The 20,395-nt window shown below is 39.7% G+C and overlaps 1 protein-coding gene across 2 annotated transcripts in view; it reads right to left on the bottom strand.

The window, feature by feature from the left end:
- Window positions 1-20,395, bottom strand: part of DMXL1_1 (DmX-like protein 1) — a 122,525-nt gene that overhangs the window by 87,001 nt on the left and 15,129 nt on the right. For both annotated transcript variants that reach the window (XM_051217826.1, XM_051217825.1), the window contains 6 exons: window positions 19,208-19,329; window positions 16,353-17,142; window positions 14,085-14,321; window positions 3,534-3,716; window positions 2,263-2,464; window positions 1,216-1,530 (listed from right to left, as the gene is read on the bottom strand). In XM_051217826.1, coding sequence (XP_051064253.1) covers window positions 1,216-1,530; window positions 2,263-2,464; window positions 3,534-3,716; window positions 14,085-14,321; window positions 16,353-17,142; window positions 19,208-19,329 — 1,849 coding nt within the window. The remainder of the gene's footprint in view (window positions 1-1,215; window positions 1,531-2,262; window positions 2,465-3,533; window positions 3,717-14,084; window positions 14,322-16,352; window positions 17,143-19,207; window positions 19,330-20,395) is intronic.

Below are 20,395 nucleotides of genomic sequence, written 5' to 3' on the forward strand. Positions count from 1 at the left end.
AGTTCTACATTTATTCCTGACTTATTCAATACTTAAATTATGATTATTATTCTTTTTAATTCTCCTACTTGTAAGCTTCTTCGTAATGAATAAACTGTTGTTATATGATATAACTTTTTAAAGCTACTATTAATTTATTACGAACTTACTACATAGCTCTCTTCCACTTATAGTGATCTTGTGTGAGGATTTTAATTGGATTGAATTGGATACAGTAGAGAACTAATCTGTTTCCTATCTGCATCGTTGGATTGCTCATTGGGTTATCAGAAGCTCGACGACAAATAAGCACTAACATTTTGGTCACTATTCATTGGTTGATGTATCAATTAGCAAATATAAGTTCACTGGTCCTATTGAGAATACATGTGAACTAATCGATAATCAGACTAGAGAGAGAGAGAGAGAAATCATACACCTACTTTCCTGTTATTACCACCCGATCGCACAGGACCCAATACAAACCAACCCAAAAAAACAATTTGTTATTGTTTTCTTTTGTCATAACAAGATCTGACAAAAGTTACAGACTAATACTACTTTGACTTCATGTCCTTATATCTGAGTTAGTAAAGACACATGTATATTTACCTATGAATTATGTATATTACTCTTCGACCTTTGGCATTAAACTAGCCTATATGATTTCTATAATGAGTCTAGTCAATCTTTAAGAGGTGTGTATGCTGACGTTGTCAGTGAATCGAATAAAAGACAACAATATTTAGTATCAGAAGGGGATCATGATCCCAACTGCTTAAATCACTACAATCTCCACAAAACCCCTTCTGATGCTAATCAACATATGTTCACTAGTGACTGGCTTCAAGATATATATCATGCAGTTCTAGTGAGAAGCAGTGACCAGTGGAGTTCAATCGGGTCAGTTGTGAGGTAGTAACTCACTGATGACAATGGTGGATGTGTCGCTGAATTTCGTGGATTAGTTGAAGCTAGACATTAACACCGTTGGATGCCGGCTTAGTGGTTTAGTTGGTTAAGCGCCTGGTGCGAGACTGACAAGTCCTGTGTTCGAGTCCCGCGAGGGGGGGTCGTGGGTGCGCACTGTTGGGGTCCCACAGTAAGACGGAATGATCGTCCAGTGCTTCCAGGTTTTCCATGGTGGTCTAGCTTCAATTGACTCATGATCTCAACTGTTTAAATTACAACAATATTCATTTACAATTAATGAATTAAGAATTATTTATTACTTACCACTAGATTCACATTCATAAACAGTAATATAGATTGTTAAATCATTCTTATTACTTTGAATCCAATCTAAATTTGATTGCCCATGTTTGTCCACATTATCATTATTACATAATTGTGATGAAGTATATGCCACAGCTAATCGTCCACTATATGCACAATCTATGTCTAGAATAATGGGTTTATTCATCTGTGATTCATCATTAACACGAGTTGACTTATTATGATTATTATTGGTATGCAGCTGTAATTCAATACAACTAGACATTGACTGCATCAATGGCATTTGCCATTCTTCCCATGTAAATTGATCGTGGACTGAAAAAAAAGAAACACTATTATTGTTAGACGCAATTGAAGATTCACAATAATTTCAAGGTAATTTTCATTACGTAAACTAATGTAATCCACAGAACTATTGAGGTTAGTTGGTTTAAGATGGTTGGATAACTTTGTGCCAGTTGGACTCAATAGCAAGGTAAACCCATAGTCCCGATGGAATTATTTCCCTCCATATGATTAAAACTCAAGTCACTCAGATTCATATTTAGAGATGTTAATATTGAGGCAAATCCAATGCAAATACATAATACGTTCATATTGATTGATCACCAAGTAGAAATGACCGATATCTTGTTAGTTTCATCTTGACTAGTATTGATTGAGTTCTATTAATCAAATCGCAATGTAGTGATTGGTCTAAATGATTCAACATCGTTTTAACATCAAATAGTTAGGGGTAGTAGAAAGAAAGAACTCATTGATTAATCGATTGGAAATATCTCAGCTCTGCAGGGAGTCAATTGAAGAATGAATAGATTATAAGTAACGTGTCAGACTGTCAAAACGGATGACATAGGCTTGAAAGCTACAGGAAATATCAACTCCTTTAAAACTGTAGGTAAACCTACCTTACTACCCAATGTCAACTAGAAAGAATCTTATGTCCTGAGTTTCCTGATGACCAATTGGGATTACCCTAACACATATATGATAAAATTATTAATAAAGATATATTATTTAGAATAACAAAATATAAAACTATTTTACCTCCTTCCAAAGTGAAATTATTATTATTTGAATCAGATTCACATCGCCAAAATCGTAAACAACCATCTGAACATGCAGTAACAATTAAATAAGGCGGTGGTGCATTAAATGTTGATAAAGCAGCCCAACTTACATGTGCTGCTGATACTTGAGCACAAACAATAGATACACCTGATGGTAAATGTAGTTTACAATCACATACCTAGATTGTTTAATTCAAATAAATAATAGATGAATAGAAAGACAGTACAAAAGAATGTAATAAATATATGTGACTTAAGATACATTGATATTTTCACTCATAAGAAATAGTTTCATATGAAAATGAGATAAACGACACTGCTTGATAGTAGATTTCACTGATGAATGATAAATCATAGTCATAAATAGACAGATAGTGATCAGTAGTGGAATTCAGGAAGTATGTTACATTCCTATCTGTGATTCGTCAGCTGAATTTACCTGTATCCCAGTATTGATGTTTGTCACATTGAAACTTAAATCAAGTACCATTCAATTCTAATGTTTAAAGTGTTGTCCATTGAACTATTGAGTTCAGATAGATATTAATTAATTAAATGAATAAAAAGGCATTTTTAGTGAATGGGATAAAATGTTAATTTTGGATTCTAATGTTAGGGGCGTATTCAATATACTAAGGCTTGTGATATATAACGTCAAACTGAAGTACTCTGTTTAGGATACAAAATGCCAATCAGTCATATATAGTGTAGAACCTACCACACATGTACACCGCCTCATGTTGCCAGATCGCAGAGTAGTAGAAGTAGTAATAGTATTGGTGGTAATAGAAAAGACTAGGAATAAAAGATACGGCTGGAAAATATAGATTAGTGGAATGTCAAAAAATTTATAGGACAATTTTAAAACTTAGTGTTGCATCTACACCATGGTGAATAATTTTGAGCCATGTCAATTGAAGTCTATAACCAATGATTACGATGGTTACATGAACCCCGAGCCAGGTAGTGTCCATCTGATTAAATGGCTTAGTTTGTCGCTAACTTCATGAACTGATGCTGTCTTGGATCGGTCAATTCTAGATTTTTTCCAACCTACTGTCCTACGCTAGTCATCATTCCTTATACATATATACCTAAAGAGACTAATCAACTGCAGTATTGAGTACAAAAATAAGATAAATTACAAACCTTTGACAATTTATTCCAACCACTGAGGAAAAAAAAGGAAAACAACGATCTACAGTAGAAAATAAGAAAAAAGTATTATCCTATTAATAAGCTGATTACCTTAATTCCGTCTGTTATTAAATTGTTAAATATGGTCGTAAGATTATCACTGATTAGATCCGATTTGCCGGTTATACAATTCTTAATGGAAGAATTTCCATCTATCATCATATTAGAAGAAGAAGAAGACTTAGTATTCGTTGAAACACAAACACGCCACATTTCCATACGACAAAAATCCGTCTAAAAAAGGAGATGTAAAATAATCGGGAGAGAGAATGCATAACAAAGATCTCATTCATTGAATAATTTTACCACGTTATTGTTTATTCACTTCAAATAATTCTTATGACACAAATACTAGCGATATCATATAACAACGTAGGGCCTACATTGGTTCAAGTTGTCGTACTATATATCAACACAGTGATGTCAAATTATTAGGATAAATATTAGAGTAGTAAAAGTATAATGAATGAGAACACCAGTGGGGACAATCAAATGTGTTCTTAATATAACATTACACAACAGCTTGGTAAAATCTGAGAACCATAAATAAATACTTCATTTGCAGTATATCAATCAATTGTCTAAAACTGTGTTGTTCCCTCATTTCTATAAAAATTACTCTCTGCTCTCGTTCTCTTCTTTTTGATTTGCTCAACCTTCCTCCGTCAGGCATTCGACATTCGATTGGTGATACATACCACTTATATCTGTTGACATCACTGGCATATACCACAAAAGTAAAAACAATATCAGTGATCGTGAAAAACCTTATTCACACACAGCATAATTAGAGAAAAAACAATAAATATGCAAAAAAAAAACCGTATAGAACAAATTTAAAAACCCGAATATCAAGGATAATCAAATAGTGAGTGCATATACGGTATTATTCTTCTAGGGTGAGATAATACAGGGGAGAACAACCGAAATTTATGTAGTACAAAATTACAGAGTTACTTGATAAAATAGAAAAACCATATAATAAATCGTTAATTTGCAAATTATCAATCCATCATATCAAACCGGACTGTTGCTGTTGCAATCATCAATTCAATGTCTCACATTTCATTGTTCATGCGTTTTCTTACAAATTGCATTGTGTTCCCGCTCTTCTTTTCTTGATCTTCCCCCATCTTCTGCTGCCAGACATTACGTTTTTAACTCGCGTCATATACTGCTTATATCAATATAAGTAGCACACACCACACTCGTCCCCCCTTTTAATAAGTTGTCGTCGTAGTCTTTCTGATCGCCGTACCGTTGTCTTCTTTGGTGCTTTTCGTGACTCCCACCCATGATGATCTTGAAACCATCTCTACAGTTGACTAGCATTTACGCGCTTCTGCTTGTCTTCTCTCCGGATCGTGTAAACCGAGCCGTTTCTCCGTGATAACGTACGGTCCTTCCCACTTTGGGATCAGCTTTCCTGACCCTGCTCCCCCTGCTATGTTACCTTTTCGTTCTCTACATTTTACTAGATCCCCTACTACAAAAGGTTTCAACGTTCTCCTCTGTTGTTCCGCCTTCTTTATGTCTGATATTTGTTTCTTTTCCACGTTCCTTATTGCCTCCCTCCTCTCTTTTCTTAGCCTTGTTGTCGTCCACTTCTGTTGTTGTGGCCAGGTCTTATTATGCATTGGAAGTCGTGGCTGTCTGCCATACATGAGTAAGAAAGGTGACTTCTTGGTTGTTCCTTGTGTGGAGGAACGATGTGCCAGAAAAATCAATGGTAACTCTTTCTCCCAATTTCCTCCTTTAGATGCTAATCATTCCTTCAACGTCCGGTTGTTTCTCTCTGAAGCCCGTTTGTCTGAGAAAGATAAGGTGTAGTTCGTATTCTTTTGATGCCAAACTGCTCTAGACGGGCTCTAAACTCGTCACTTTCAAAACAGGGACCCTGGTCAGTTAATATCATCTTCGGTATTCCGTGACACGCTACAATATGCCGGATTACCACGTCGGTCACTGTTCTTGCCCGCTGGTCTGCAATGGGTACGGCATCTGCCCAACGTGTAGCATGTTCCGTCATCACTAGCAGGTACTGGTTACTGTTCACCGTCTGTGGAAACGGTCCCATCACATCCACCGTCCATAGATCACCGACTGAGGTTACTGGGATTGACTGTAATGGTGGTTGTGTGTATCGATCGCTTTTCATTAGTTGACACTGCTGGCAAGTTAACACGCTTTGAGTCACATCGTCTCTCATGCCCGGCCAGTATGCGCTTTGTCGTAGTAAATCCATCGTTCTTGCGATGCCTGTATGTTGCGGCAAGCCCATTTGACCACTGTATCATTTGTCTACTCATTGTAACTCAGACACTTAATTCATCATGTTAATTTCTGTGTACATTTCAGACTCTTAATTCACTATGTTAATTTCGGTGTGTATGATCAAATGCAGGTCTGTGCATTAACCCTTAAGCTATCCTCCTATTGGTTGCAATGTACTGATAATCGATAATTTATCCACACCCTATTAACTCTCAAAAATACATATGGATTTTTAACACACACACACACACACTCATTTTGTTTCGTCGTGTGCTTGCTCGCTGTACGCTTGCGGATTTTCATTAACAATAAATTATCTCTACAACTGGTGTTCAGGCTTTTGAATAATCTCTCGTAAAATCCATAATTCTACCAGGAGATTTAGCCTGCATTAAATACTCAGTTAACGGGATATTATTTATTGGAGTCAGATATTGAGGACATTAGCCTCAACAATGTGCTACCTGGTGACACTCGTGTATCATTTTACGCCGCCAGTCTTTCGGGATCACAGCCACCCAATTCTCGTCATCGTCCTGCCAGGTCAGGACTCCATATGCGTTCACTCTCAGTCGTTCCTTTTGCCGAAGCAGCATTATTACCTCCTTGTCCATTGTTGGTTTGTCTACGTCTGCTCTCTCTTCTATCACTCTGATTACCTCTCGAAGGTTAGGATCAGCTTTCTGCTGCCGGACGAGTTCCAATGGGTCTCCCTCTAAACTATTCACCGCGTATGCTGTCAGTGGGAGGTCGGCTTCCGTGTCTGGTCTTGACAAGTAATCCGCCATTACGTTTTCCTTTCCTGGAACATGGCCGATACTGAAGTCGTATTCTTGCAGACGTATCATCCATTGCGCCAACTTCCTTCGGGGTCTCTTGCTGTTTTCAACCACTACAGGGGTTTATGGTCAGTCTCAATGTGAAATCGTCTACCTAAAGGTACGGTCTCCATTTTCTACTGTCCACACGATTGCTAAACACTCCTTTTCGACCGTTGAATACTTCTGTCCAGCAGGTGTGAGGACGCGACTCGCCTATTCCACCACTCTGCCAGCCTGACTCAATACAGCACCTATACCATGATCACTTGCGTCTGTGGCCACTGTAAACAGTTTTCCGGGTTCAAGCAGTCTGAGCGTCATCTGACGATCGTCTAGAATGTTTTTGATTCGGTTGAACGTTTGTTCGGCAGTCTCAGTCCACGTAAACTTGGTGTTGCTCAACAACTTATATAGGGGTGCTGCTATTTCGTTTAAATTCTTGACAAACCGACTGTAGAACGTCGCTCTTCCCAGGAACTGCCTCAACTTTTTTCGAATTAGGTACTGCAATATTTTTTATGGTAAGAATTTTCTTCGGCAATGGTTTTATTTCTCCATTTCCCACTTTATGTCCCCACAACGTGATGCTATTTCTCGCTATCTGCGACTTGTCCTTATTAATTCGAATTCCAAATTCGTCAATTCGCTTTAAGACCGCTTCCACATGCTTGACGTGATCTGTTTCTGTCTGACTGTACACAACTACATCGTCGCCATATACCTCGACCTTATCTAGATTCTTGAGCAGTAGTGTCATTAATCTACTGAAAGTAAACAGTGCACCCGCCAACCCGAACGGCATTCGTTTAAATTGATACTGTTTATCACGTACAGTAAATGCTGTCTTGCTTCGATCGCTCTGTTTTATAGGCAGTTGCCAATAACCTGACCGTAAATCCAGCACTGTAAACACCGTGGCATTCTGTAGTCGATCTAATGTTTCCACCACTGTTGGCATTGCACAAGGTTTCAGGTCTGTTATATTATTCAATTCTCTGAAGTCGACACAAAATCTATACTTTCCATTTGGTTTCTTTACTAAGAGTACCGGTGAGCTATATGGGCTGTCCGCTTCCTCAATTATAACTTCTTTCAACATTTCCTGGACCTGACGATTTACCTCAGCCTCCAAATGCACCGGGACACGACGTGTTGCAAATATATTTACTCGATCGTTCTTTATCGGGATTTCGTGCTTTACTTTGTCACAAAATCCATACGGCTCCCCATCTCCAGTGAACAGTTTCGTATACTTTGTGCATAACTCGTTAATGTTTGGTTTCTTCGACGAAATGTCCGCTGCCACTCTTATTTCAGCCACTTCGCTACTTTCGTGTATTGGCAATGAACCATACTTTGTGACCACCTTATCGCTTCTTAAGTCAACTATCGCTTTTGTTTCTCTTAGGAAATCTGCTCCTAATATCGGTCTCGATAAGCTTGTGGTTACCACGAACGGAAAATTTATCTCGGCATCTCCCACTTTTACGATACTGTTAGATACGCCAAACACCTCTAACATATGACCTCCCATAGTGTGGACAGCTAATGTACACGGCTTGAGTCTCTTACATTGCTCTTTGCCTATTAACGGTACTGCTGCCCTGTATCGATCAGACAAACTAAATCTCGTTCATTTATGTTCACTCTCGTATAAACTGCCCCTATATCTACTAACGCAACAACCCCAGATTCCTAGGATAGAAAGAACACATGTTATAACGTCTAAAATATCTGCGTCTTCGTCTTGTTGGACAGTTTATCTTCCAATGTCCTGTCCCTCTGCAAGCGTAACATTTATCGTTCCTTTTATGGTTCACTCGTATTGCTGCAATCTCACGCTCCAGCTCCTCAATCTTCTTCTCGACATTATTTATCTCCTTCTTTTCGCACCCGACCGGAGCTACTGTTCGTGTCATCAGCTGACGAGTCACCTTTGCCAGTTCACTGATATCCATCCATGGCCGAAGGAATTTGAAGGCGGAGATGTGCTGAGCTTCCTGAAGGAGTTTGAGGCCGTGGCGGAGCTGGTGGGAGTGAAGGAGCCGAAGGCGAAGTTGGTGGTGCTGGGGACACTGCTGAGAAGCAGGAGAAAAGCTGCATATGACAGCTTGGACGGTGCTGGCGGAAAGAAGACATGGGAGACAGTCACGGAGCGGTTGGTGGCGGAGTTCGACAGCCCAGTGGACAGAGAGGCACTGCAGAAGTTCCGGTTGGTGAGGTTGTCGGTCGATGGTGACCCACTGGTGCCGGCTGTGGAGCTTAACAGATTGTTCACTGATATCCATAGGTTGCGCTTCGTTCACTAGTTTCAGCTGTTGGCAGGCACACTGCGACTGTGCGCTGCCGAATCTGGATGAGGAGTCGGAGGCACAGTTGTTAAAGTCGCATTGTGCCTGCCAACAGCTGAAACTAGTGAACGAAGCGCAACCTATGGATATCAGTGAACAATCTGTTAAGCTCCACAGCCGGCACCAGTGGGTCACCATCGACCGACAACCTCACCAACCGGAACTTCTGCAGTGCCTTCTCTGTCCACTGGGCTGTCGAACTCCGCCACCAACCGCTCCGTGACTGTCTCCCATGTCTTCTTTCCGCCAGCACCGTCCAAGCTGTCATATGCAGCTTTTCTCCTGCTTCTCAGCAGTGTCCCCAGCACCACCAACTTCGCCTTCGGCTCCTTCACTCCCACCAGCTCCGCCACGGCCTCAAACTCCTTCAGGAAGCTCAGCACATCTCCGCCTTCAAATTCCTTCGGCCATGGATGGATATCAGTGAACTGGCAAAGGTGACTCGTCAGCTGATGACACGAACAGTAGCTCCGGTCGGGTGCGAAAAGAAGGAGATAAATAATGTCGAGAAGAAGATTGAGGAGCTGGAGCGTGAGATTGCAGCAATACGAGTGAACCATAAAAGGAACGATAAATGTTACGCTTGCAGAGGGACAGGACATTGGAAGATAAACTGTCCAACAAGACGAAGACGCAGATATTTTAGACGTTATAACATGTGTTCTTTCTATCCTAGGAATCTGGGGGTTGTTGCGTTAGTAGATATAGGGCAGTTTATACGAGAGTGAACATAAATGAACGAGATTTAGTTTGTCTGATCGATACAGGGGCAGCAGTACCGTTAATAGGCAAAGAGCAATGTAAGAGACTCAAGCCGTGTACATTAGCTGTCCACACTATGGGAGGTCATATGTTAGAGGTGTTTGGCGTATCTAACAGTATCGTAAAAGTGGGAGATGCTGAGATAAATTTTCCGTTCGTGGTAACCACAAGCTTATCGAGACCGATATTAGGAGCAGATTTCCTAAGAGAAACAAAAGCGATAGTTGACTTAAGAAGCGATAAGGTGGTCACAAAGTATGGTTCATTGCCAATACACGAAAGTAGCGAAGTGGCTGAAATAAGAGTGGCAGCGGACATTTCGTCGAAGAAACCAAACATTAACGAGTTATGCACAAAGTATACGAAACTGTTCACTGGAGATGGGGAGCCGTATGGATTTTGTGACAAAGTAAAGCACGAAATCCCGATAAAGAACGATCGAGTAAATATATTTGCAACACGTCGTGTCCCGGTGCATTTGGAGGCTGAGGTAAATCGTCAGGTCCAGGAAATGTTGAAAGAAGTTATAATTGAGGAAGCGGACAGCCCATATAGCTCACCGGTACTCTTAGTAAAGAAACCAAATGGAAAGTATAGATTTTGTGTCGACTTCAGAGAATTGAATAATATAACAGACCTGAAACCTTGTGCAATGCCAACAGTGGTGGAAACATTAGATCGACTACAGAATGCCACGGTGTTTACAGTGCTGGATTTACGGTCAGGTTATTGGCAACTGCCTATAAAACAGAGCGATCGAAGCAAGACAGCATTTACTGTACGTGATAAACAGTATCAATTTAAACGAATGCCGTTCGGGTTGGCGGGTGCACTGTTTACTTTCAGTAGATTAATGACACTACTGCTCAAGAATCTAGATAAGGTCGAGGTATATGGCGACGATGTAGTTGTGTACAGTCAGACAGAAACAGATCACGTCAAGCATGTGGAAGCGGTCTTAAAGCGAATTGACGAATTTGGAATTCGAATTAATAAGGACAAGTCGCAGATAGCGAGAAATAGCATCACGTTGTGGGGACATAAAGTGGGAAATGGAGAAATAAAACCATTGCCGAAGAAAATTCTTACCATAAAAAATATTGCAGTACCTAATTCGAAAAAAAGTTGAGGCAGTTCCTGGGAAGAGCGACGTTCTACAGTCGGTTTGTCAAGAATTTAAACGAAATAGCAGCACCCCTATATAAGTTGTTGAGCAACACCAAGTTTACGTGGACTGAGACTGCCGAACAAACGTTCAACCGAATCAAAAACATTCTAGACGATCGTCAGATGACGCTCAGACTGCTTGAACCCGGAAAACTGTTTACAGTGGCCACAGACGCAAGTGATCATGGTATAGGTGCTGTATTGAGTCAGGCTGGCAGAGTGGTGGAATAGGCGAGTCGCGTCCTCACACCTGCTGGACAGAAGTATTCAACGGTCGAAAAGGAGTGTTTAGCAATCGTGTGGACAGTAGAAAAATGGAGACCGTACCTTTTAGGTAGACGATTTCACATTGAGACTGACCATAAACCCCTGTAGTGGTTGAAAACAGCAAGAGACCCCGAAGGAAGTTGGCGCAATGGATGATACGTCTGCAAGAATACGACTTCAGTATCGGCCATGTTCCAGGAAAGGAAAACGTAATGGCGGATTACTTGTCAAGACCAGACACGGAAGCCGACCTCCCACTGACAGCATACGCGGTGAATAGTTTAGAGGGAGACCCATTGAACTCGTCCGGCAGCAGAAAGCTGATCCTAACCTTCGAGAGGTAATCAGAGTGATAGAAGAGAGAGCAGACGTAGACAAACCAACAATGGACAAGGAGGTAATAATGCTGCTTCGGCAAAAGGAACGACTGAGAGTGAACGCATATGGAGTCCTGACCTGGCAGGACGATGACGAGAATTGGGTGGCTGTGATCCCGAAAGACTGGCGGCGTAAAATGATACACGAGTGTCACCAGGTAGCACATTGTTGAGGCTAATGTCCTCAATATCTGACTCCAATAAATAATATCCCGTTAACTGAGTATTTAATGCAGGCTAAATCTCCTGGTAGAATTATGGATTTTACGAGAGATTATTCAAAAGCCTGAACACCAGTTGTAGAGATAATTTATTGTTAATGAAAATCCGCAAGCGTACAGCGAGCAAGCACACGACGAAACAAAATGAGTGTGTGTGTGTGTGTGTGTGTGTGTTAAAAATCCATATGTATTTTTGAGAGTTAATAGGGTGTGGATAAATTATCGATTATCAGTACATTGCAACCAATAGGAGGATAGCTTAAGGGTTAATGCACAGACCTGCATTTGATCATACACACCGAAATTAACATAGTGAATTAAGAGTCTGAAATGTACACAGAAATTAACATGATGAATTAAGTGTCTGAGTTACAATGAGTAGACAAATGATACAGTGGTCAAATGGGCTTGCCGCAACATACAGGCATCGCAAGAACGATGGATTTACTACGACAAAGCGCATACTGGCCGGGCATGAGAGACGATGTGACTCAAAGCGTGTTAACTTGCCAGCAGTGTCAACTAATGAAAAGCGATCGATACACACAACCACCATTACAGTCAATCCCAGTAACCTCAGTCGGTGATCTATGGACGGTGGATGTGATGGGACCGTTTCCACAGACGGTGAACAGTAACCAGTACCTGCTAGTGATGACGGAACATGCTACACGTTGGGCAGATGCCGTACCCATTGCAGACCAGCGGGCAAGAACAGTGACCGACGTGGTAATCCGGCATATTGTAGCGTGTCACGGAATACCGAAGATGATATTAACTGACCAGGGTCCCTGTTTTGAAAGTGACGAGTTTAGAGCCCGTCTAGAGCAGTTTGGCATCAAAAGAATACGAACTACACCTTATCTTTCTCAGACAAACGGGCTTCAGAGAGAAACAACCGGACGTTGAAGGAATGATTAGCATCTAAAGGAGGAAATTGGGAGAAAGAGTTACCATTGATTTTTCTGGCACATCGTTCCTCCACACAAGGAACAACCAAGAAGTCACCTTTCTTACTCATGTATGGCAGACAGCCACGACTTCCAATGCATAATAAGACCTGGCCACAACAACAGAAGTGGACGACAACAAGGCTAAGAAAAGAGAGGAGGGAGGCAATAAGGAACGTGGAAAAGAAACAAATATCAGACATAAAGAAGGCGGAACAACAGAGGAGAACGTTGAAACCTTTTGTAGTAGGGGATCTAGTAAAATGTAGAGAACGAAAAGGTAACATAGCAGGGGGAGCAGGGTCAGGAAAGCTGATCCCAAAGTGGGAAGGACCGTACGTTATCACGGAGAAACGGCTCGGTTTACACGATCCGGAGAGAAGACAAGCAGAAGCGCGTAAATGCTAGTCAACTGTAGAGATGGTTTCAAGATCATCATGGGTGGGAGTCACGAAAAGCACCAAAGAAGACAACGGTACGGCGATCAGAAAGACTACGACGACAACTTATTAAAAGGGGGGACGAGTGTGGTGTGTGCTACTTATATTGATATAAGCAGTATATGACGCGAGTTAAAAACGTAATGTCTGGCAGCAGAAGATGGGGGAAGATCAAGAAAAGAAGAGCGGGAACACAATGCAATTTGTAAGAAAACGCATGAACAATGAAATGTGAGACATTGAATTGATGATTGCAACAGCAACAGTCCGGTTTGATATGATGGATTGATAATTTGCAAATTAACGATTTATTATATGGTTTTTCTATTTTATCAAGTAACTCTGTAATTTTGTAATCACAAATGAAGCATAAATTCTGGACATTTACATTCATTACTTATAATAGCGTATTATTAATGAGTTCAACTAAGCGGTTCGTTAATAGATATGTTTCTATCTGATTTACTACCTCATCTATGAGGTTGAGATTAGTTTATCTGTGTTAAAGCCATACTATATATATGAGGACTAGTGATACTATTCGGTTGTCAGAATCGGCGTAAACGAGCTGGAGGTTTGAACCTGAAACTTATTGGCTGGAAATCCTTTTTAAAGCCTTTTGTTCTCGTGGAGTCAGTTGTTTGTTTCTCTGCTAAACGGGGTTGAGTTGTACTGTTTGGGCTTTTACGTGAAAGTCCGGATGGTGTCTGGTTCTCCTTAAAACCAATGTAAAATTACCCTGACCCACAAGGGTATACTATATGGCTGGAAATCGAATGCCTTAACCATTGAACCACAGCTGCACTAGATGATATATAAATATATAACCTCCTAGAATTTCCTAAGGGCATTAATTGACTAAATAAACTCTTTATTTATTTATTTCAGGCTACTTATTGAATACTTTACAGAAAAAAACTCATTGTACCAAGGTTTTTACACCATATTATATAGAAACATGAAAACACATACCTCATTACATGAAGTTAGAATAACAGGAGAGTTGGCTGTTTCATCCCGTGAATTATAACGTGTCATACGAACAATCAAAAACGTTGATAAAGAATTCATATCTGATTTAGTAAAACTTTCCATTTGATCAGTAGGATTAGTTAAAACAGTATTTATTGGTTTGCAACTCTCTGATTTGGACATAATTAATTCACTGGGAAATACATGTAATATTAATGTTTCGGCATTGAAATTTTTCTATAATAATAGTAATAACAATAATAATATTAGCAGATTAGTTGAAGAGATTATAGAGATTAATTAAATATGTAAGTGATATACATCACATATTGAAATTAACTAATAGATGGACCACTAGAAACCAAGGAGTTGTTTTCTCCTCTGGAGGTGCCTGAAAAGGAAATTGGATTAGAGGTGGTCTTACTGACCTGAGAGCGTGACCGCAGTGTTCAAGGGACAACTGCTTGAAATCGGTCACACACGACCTTTTTATGGGTAATTTTTGTGTTAGCTCCGTACTTGTTGAGACCTTACCGCCGGAGACGGATATCCGTGAGATAAGGCGAGGTGTGTATTTTTAGGGTCGACCTTTTCTAACCCTAACCCTCTTTGTGGGAAGGCAGCATCGCTGTCATGCTGGTTGTCTGAAGGAAACACCTTACTGCTGTCACACCACTGTACAGTCAGCAGTACGACTTCGCCTTCGGACCTTAGGTTATCTCCTAGAGTATGATGCCTTGGAATTGTGCACCTATGACACAATTATATAGTGTTCTCCAAGTATCGCCTGGGGCTGATTGGATAATAATTAGCCAATCAGCGTGCACCAACGCAGTCGTGCATTGAGCATGCTTTAATCCAATCTATGTTCCGCTAACATAAAGTGTCCTAAATATGACAACAAAGGAGCTGTTCGGTTCGCTCCATAATCTTCGATGGCTCTCTGATAAACTAATTCATAATTTTTTATAAAAATAAGTCGATGAACAACAAATATGAACGACATATTAATGAAAAGAAAACATCTTGGAAAATAACTCAGACAACAGTTCGAATCGGGCACATTCATAACTAACTAACAATCACTGGAACATTATGGTAATGTATACTATTACCCATTGAATTGGATATCACAGTATCTGCACTTTGATTTAGATAAGTGGACGGTATTATAAGCTTGAAATCATATGTATAAAAGGTATTCATTAAAAAGGTGTGTCACAATTTGTTTAATTACACAATCAACAAAGGGGCACCGAATAGATATGCACCACACAAGTCACTTGATTTGTATGTGGGCTGTGATACTGTTCGGGTGCCCAGACCGAAGCCAGTGGTTTTCTTACGGGGGCACACCCGGAGTCTTCGACCTAAAGTTACTGAAAAGAATATTTTTCATCCAGTCCATATATTTCATTTAAACATATAAACATTGTCACAAGGAGGCAACAAATATATATGTACCACAAAAAGTAGTTTCCATCAGATTTGCGTAGAGCGGGAGACCACCCGGGCACTCAAACAGAAGTACGTAGTTTTACTAAAAGGTCACTCTCCGAGCGTTTGATTTAGAAGTCTAATTTACAAGGCAGTGGAGCAACGTCAGGAAATGCAATCTCATGGCAGATGGTGGCCGATAATTGGTTCATATGACATTTGCTTTTTCAGGATACTGGAGAACATGTGCACCATTGGTATAGAGTCAGGATTTTCCAACTCCCGCCTAGGGGAGTTCGAAACCCAACCCGGATATTCGCTTTTTGTCCTCTCAATTCCGTAAACAACACCCCCGCCGCGAGAAGGCGGTGAGTAGGACTTCCCTGACAGTGATTGTTTGCACGTGGCCATGTGAGAGCATTTGGAGATGTAGAGTTAGCTCTCCCCCTCTCGGCCGTACCAGGGCATTTGGGGGACATGCATTCTTGTCTAGTCTGTGAATTATTTAATACTTCGTGAAAAATATTGGACCACTTCCCCATCCACTAACAGAAATTCAATTCAAATCATCCCTAATTTTCAATGTTAACGAGTTGTTAAAATAAATAAATAAGGTTAAGCATCTGCGTGGGAGACAGATAGGCCTTAAGTTCGAATCTCGCGGGGCGGGATCGTGGATGCGCACAATTGAGGAGTCCCACAATAAGACGAAACGGTCTTCCAGTACTTCCAGGTTTCACATGATGGTCTAGCTTCAATTGACTCATGATCTCAACTATTGAAATAAATAAATAAAATATAACATTTAATAGAAATCAAATAAAAACTTACATAATTTTCAATTTGACTAGAATATGGTAATTTATAATTTAATTGAATAATACATCCCAATGTATCAGAATTCAATGAACTATGCAATAAATGATTCTGTTGATCTTGTTTAATCTTCTCATCTAATACAGATTTATTATTAATTTGTTTAAATTTAGAAAATGTTAAAAATAGTCCAAGTCGATCATTGTTTTGCTCATTCTTATTATTAGTATGACTATTATTATCGTGATTACCATCTAAAGAGGCAACAAACAATGCAACGGGATATGATGTAGCAGTTGTTGTCACCTGACATGGGAACCATGCAATATATTTAAATGTTAAAGATGTATTCGATGATATATTGGAGAAGATTAATCGAGCCACTTCTGAAATCCCACCATTTGATGATATATTACCTGGTCCTTTAATATCAGTTGTAGTAAATTGATTGTTATATAATTCCGAATCAGTATTATTATTATTGGTAGCATGTTGTGAACAGCGAAATTGATAATTTGACAGTAAAGATGATGTGTAACCGGTGGTAAGTGGACCAACTGATGAAACATACCATAAAATTATTTCACTATAATTAGTAATTTTCTTATTGTCTTTATTAATTGAATTATATGGTGATGTTGTTGTTGTTATGGTGGATTCATTATTTGGTAATTTTTCCAATTTATGCTCATAATGTGATGTGCTCAAAGCGAGAGGTAATATTGGATGTGGTACGATAATGTTTGTATGAAATCGATGTCCACTTAAACGTGCACAACTAGATACACCGACAATCCATTGATAACTAATTAAGATGAATTTTGGAAGAAAAAAGAAAGATTATATATAATTCTTATCACTAAAACGTGGTTGAAAGAAAAACAGTTCAGAGATGAGAATATTTTTTGTGCAACATTACTTAATAAAGCTATACAGTAGTATTTGTAGGAGAAATACTCGTGGACTACTACCTAACTCATATTCTTCTATCAGTGAACTAAAAGATTTATTCTATTCTATAAACAGACTCTAAAGATGATACTTCATTATACTATTATTTATTTTAACACATAGATATTGGTACAAGGAGGCACCAAATACATATGGGCCACACAAATCTCATTTGATATATGTGAGGGCTGTGATACTGTTCGGGTACCCAAACCGGAGCAGGTGGCTTTCTTAGAGGGCCACACCCAGAGCCTTCGACCTGAAGGTCTGATCCACAAGGCAGTGGAGCATCGTAAGGAGATGCAGTCTCATGGTAGTCGATGACCAACGACTGGTTCATACGTCATTTGTTCCTTTAGGATACTGGAGCCCATGTGCACCATTGGTTTGGAATCAGGGTTTTCCAACTCCCCTAGGTGGACTCTCCGTGTCCACCAACCTGGTTATAGCGCCGGACATTCGCTTTTCGTCCTCTCAAGTTCGTAAACAACAGTAGTGCCACGAGAAGGCAGTGAGTTAGACGTCCCTGACAGAGGCTATATACGCGTGGTCATGTGAGAGCATTTCGAGGAGAGCGGACACTCCCCACTCTTGGCCCTACCAGGGCTTTTGGAGGCATTTCATTATACTACGTAAATGTAGTGAAGTAGTGTAATTTCATTGTTATTTTCTGCTTGATTATATTATGGCATAAATTAGATATTATGCAGGACTATAAAGGCTGGTATATTTTGACATGAGGATATTTTGTACACTGAGATATAACAGCTTGGACGTAAATTATATGATGTACGAATACCAGAACAAGCCCCATATATAGGTCGGAATAATTGTTCCAATGATAACTGTTTTTTGATGATTCAATATCGGCTCTGAATGAAAACTAGGTTATGTAATATAAATAGTATGGTATATCATACAAAAATATTTTTCCTAAGGTTATGCATCTCGGTAAATACAGAACAGGCTTTAACAACTAGTGTATGAGATGACATCATAGATATCAATCACTAATTCATGACTTTTGAAACACCAATATAAATATGTCCCCCCACATATTTGAGCCTGAGTCATTCAATCAGTTACAACCCGACTAGCTTATTCGTAGCGTTTCTAACTGTGACTATGATGAATTATTACATTTCAACGTTGATATGGCTTAACAAAATGATCAATGTTATGAAATAATAATCAAAATGTTATTTATTATAGTTTGTATTTCCTCCTTATTGGTATTTAGGATTGAAATTGATCAATTACGAATGATCATCAGGAATCATTAACTCAGAGTATGCATCGGAAAGCATATGGTTTAAGCATCAGCTTGAAAAATAAATACTAAAAATTCAGGTTACACAAAACCACCAAGTTCCATATGAGAAAAAAATTCGCATACATGATTCTATATTTATCAAAAAGTATGCCCCCAAATGCCCTGGTACGGCCGATGATGGGGAGAGTCAGCTCTCCCTCTCAAAATGCTGTCACATGACTACTCGTATACAGCCACTGCCAGGGAAGTCCTACTCACTGCTTTCTAGTGGCATTACTGTTGTTTACGAAATAAGGAGGACGAAAAGCGATTGTCTGGCGCTATAACCGGGTTAGTGGATATGGAGGATCTACCTAGAGGAGTTGGAAAATCCTGGTTCCAAACTAATGGTGCACATGGGCTCCAGTATCCTGAGGGAATAAATGGAGTATGAACCAATCATTGATCACCAGCTACCATGGGACTGTATCTCCTTACACTGCTCCAGTGCCTTGTGGATCAGACCTTTAGGTTAAAGGCTCGGGTTGTGGCTCCCTAAGAAAACCACCTGCTCTTAGCATACACATAAATCAAATAATTTATGTGGCGCATATCTATTTGGTGACTCCTTGCACCAATGTTTGTGTGTTTAAATAAATAAACTTACTGACTACTCTCTGATACATCGATACGCCAATAACGTAATGAACCATTAGTATGCATAGTGATCATAGCTACATGTGAGGAATTTTGAGTTCGTGCTTGAAAAGTTGTTGAATTCAAATGAATCTGGTAAAATGAAAAAGATAAAATAAATACAAAGAATGAAATCAACGATGAATAAGCAATTCATTTAGCAAAAAGATAATTTACAGAAGTATCATTTAATCGAAACGGAGAAAAAAGAAAACTTAATAAAAGACGAAAAAAGAATGAAGAAGTAAACTGAAGTCAGTCAGTCAGCTACAACGTGGGATCAGGCACACAGATACATCGGTTCAAGTTGTTATACCGCATTAGCACAGCAAGATGAACACCGGATTCATAGGAGTAGTTAAGTCAATGAGTATGCCTGAACACCGATTACCACGACGTGCAATGCTAACCGGTGTTGGAAATAGTTTGAAGAAAGTTAGGGGCGGCCAAACCAAAACGCGACATCAGTGTTTGAAGTCACTAACTTCTGGTGTGAGCCATGTTGGTAGATGCAGATTACTTGTTTGGGGTCCGCGTGACTATGGTAACCAATGGTTGGAGACTATGGGTGACATGGTTCGGAATCGATCACAATGGCATCGATGTATACACTCTCTGTCTTCCCTTAAACTATGAGATTAAAATCGCTTCATATCCTTCTTTCTACGAACTAATTCATTCTTCGTGTACAATATCCCAATATACAATCTTTATTTTATATATTACCACCTCTGAATTGACTACTTTTATGAATTCGGTGTCTATGTTGTTGTGTTAATGAGGTATGGCAACTTGGACCGATGCATATATGTGCCTGGTCCTACGTTGTAGCTGACTGACTGATTGCATATAAGGATATAGTACAGGAAGAAATGATTAATTCATAGGAAGAAAGATATGAAGCGATTTTAATCTCATAGTTCAAGGACAGACAGAGAGTGTTGTATACACCTACACCGTTGTGATCGATTCTGAACCATGTCACACAGAGTCTCCAACCATCGGTTACGATAGTCACACGGACTCTAACCAAGTAGTCTGCATCTACCAACATGGCTCACACCAGAAGTTAGTGATTTCAAGCATTGATGCCACGTTTTGGTTTGGCGGATTACTTGCAGTGAACTAATAAGAAACACAGTAAAACCTAACACAAATT

This window comes from Schistosoma haematobium, chromosome 7, assembly GCF_000699445.3.
Source record: "Schistosoma haematobium chromosome 7, whole genome shotgun sequence".
Taxonomy (NCBI): domain Eukaryota; kingdom Metazoa; phylum Platyhelminthes; class Trematoda; order Strigeidida; family Schistosomatidae; genus Schistosoma; species Schistosoma haematobium.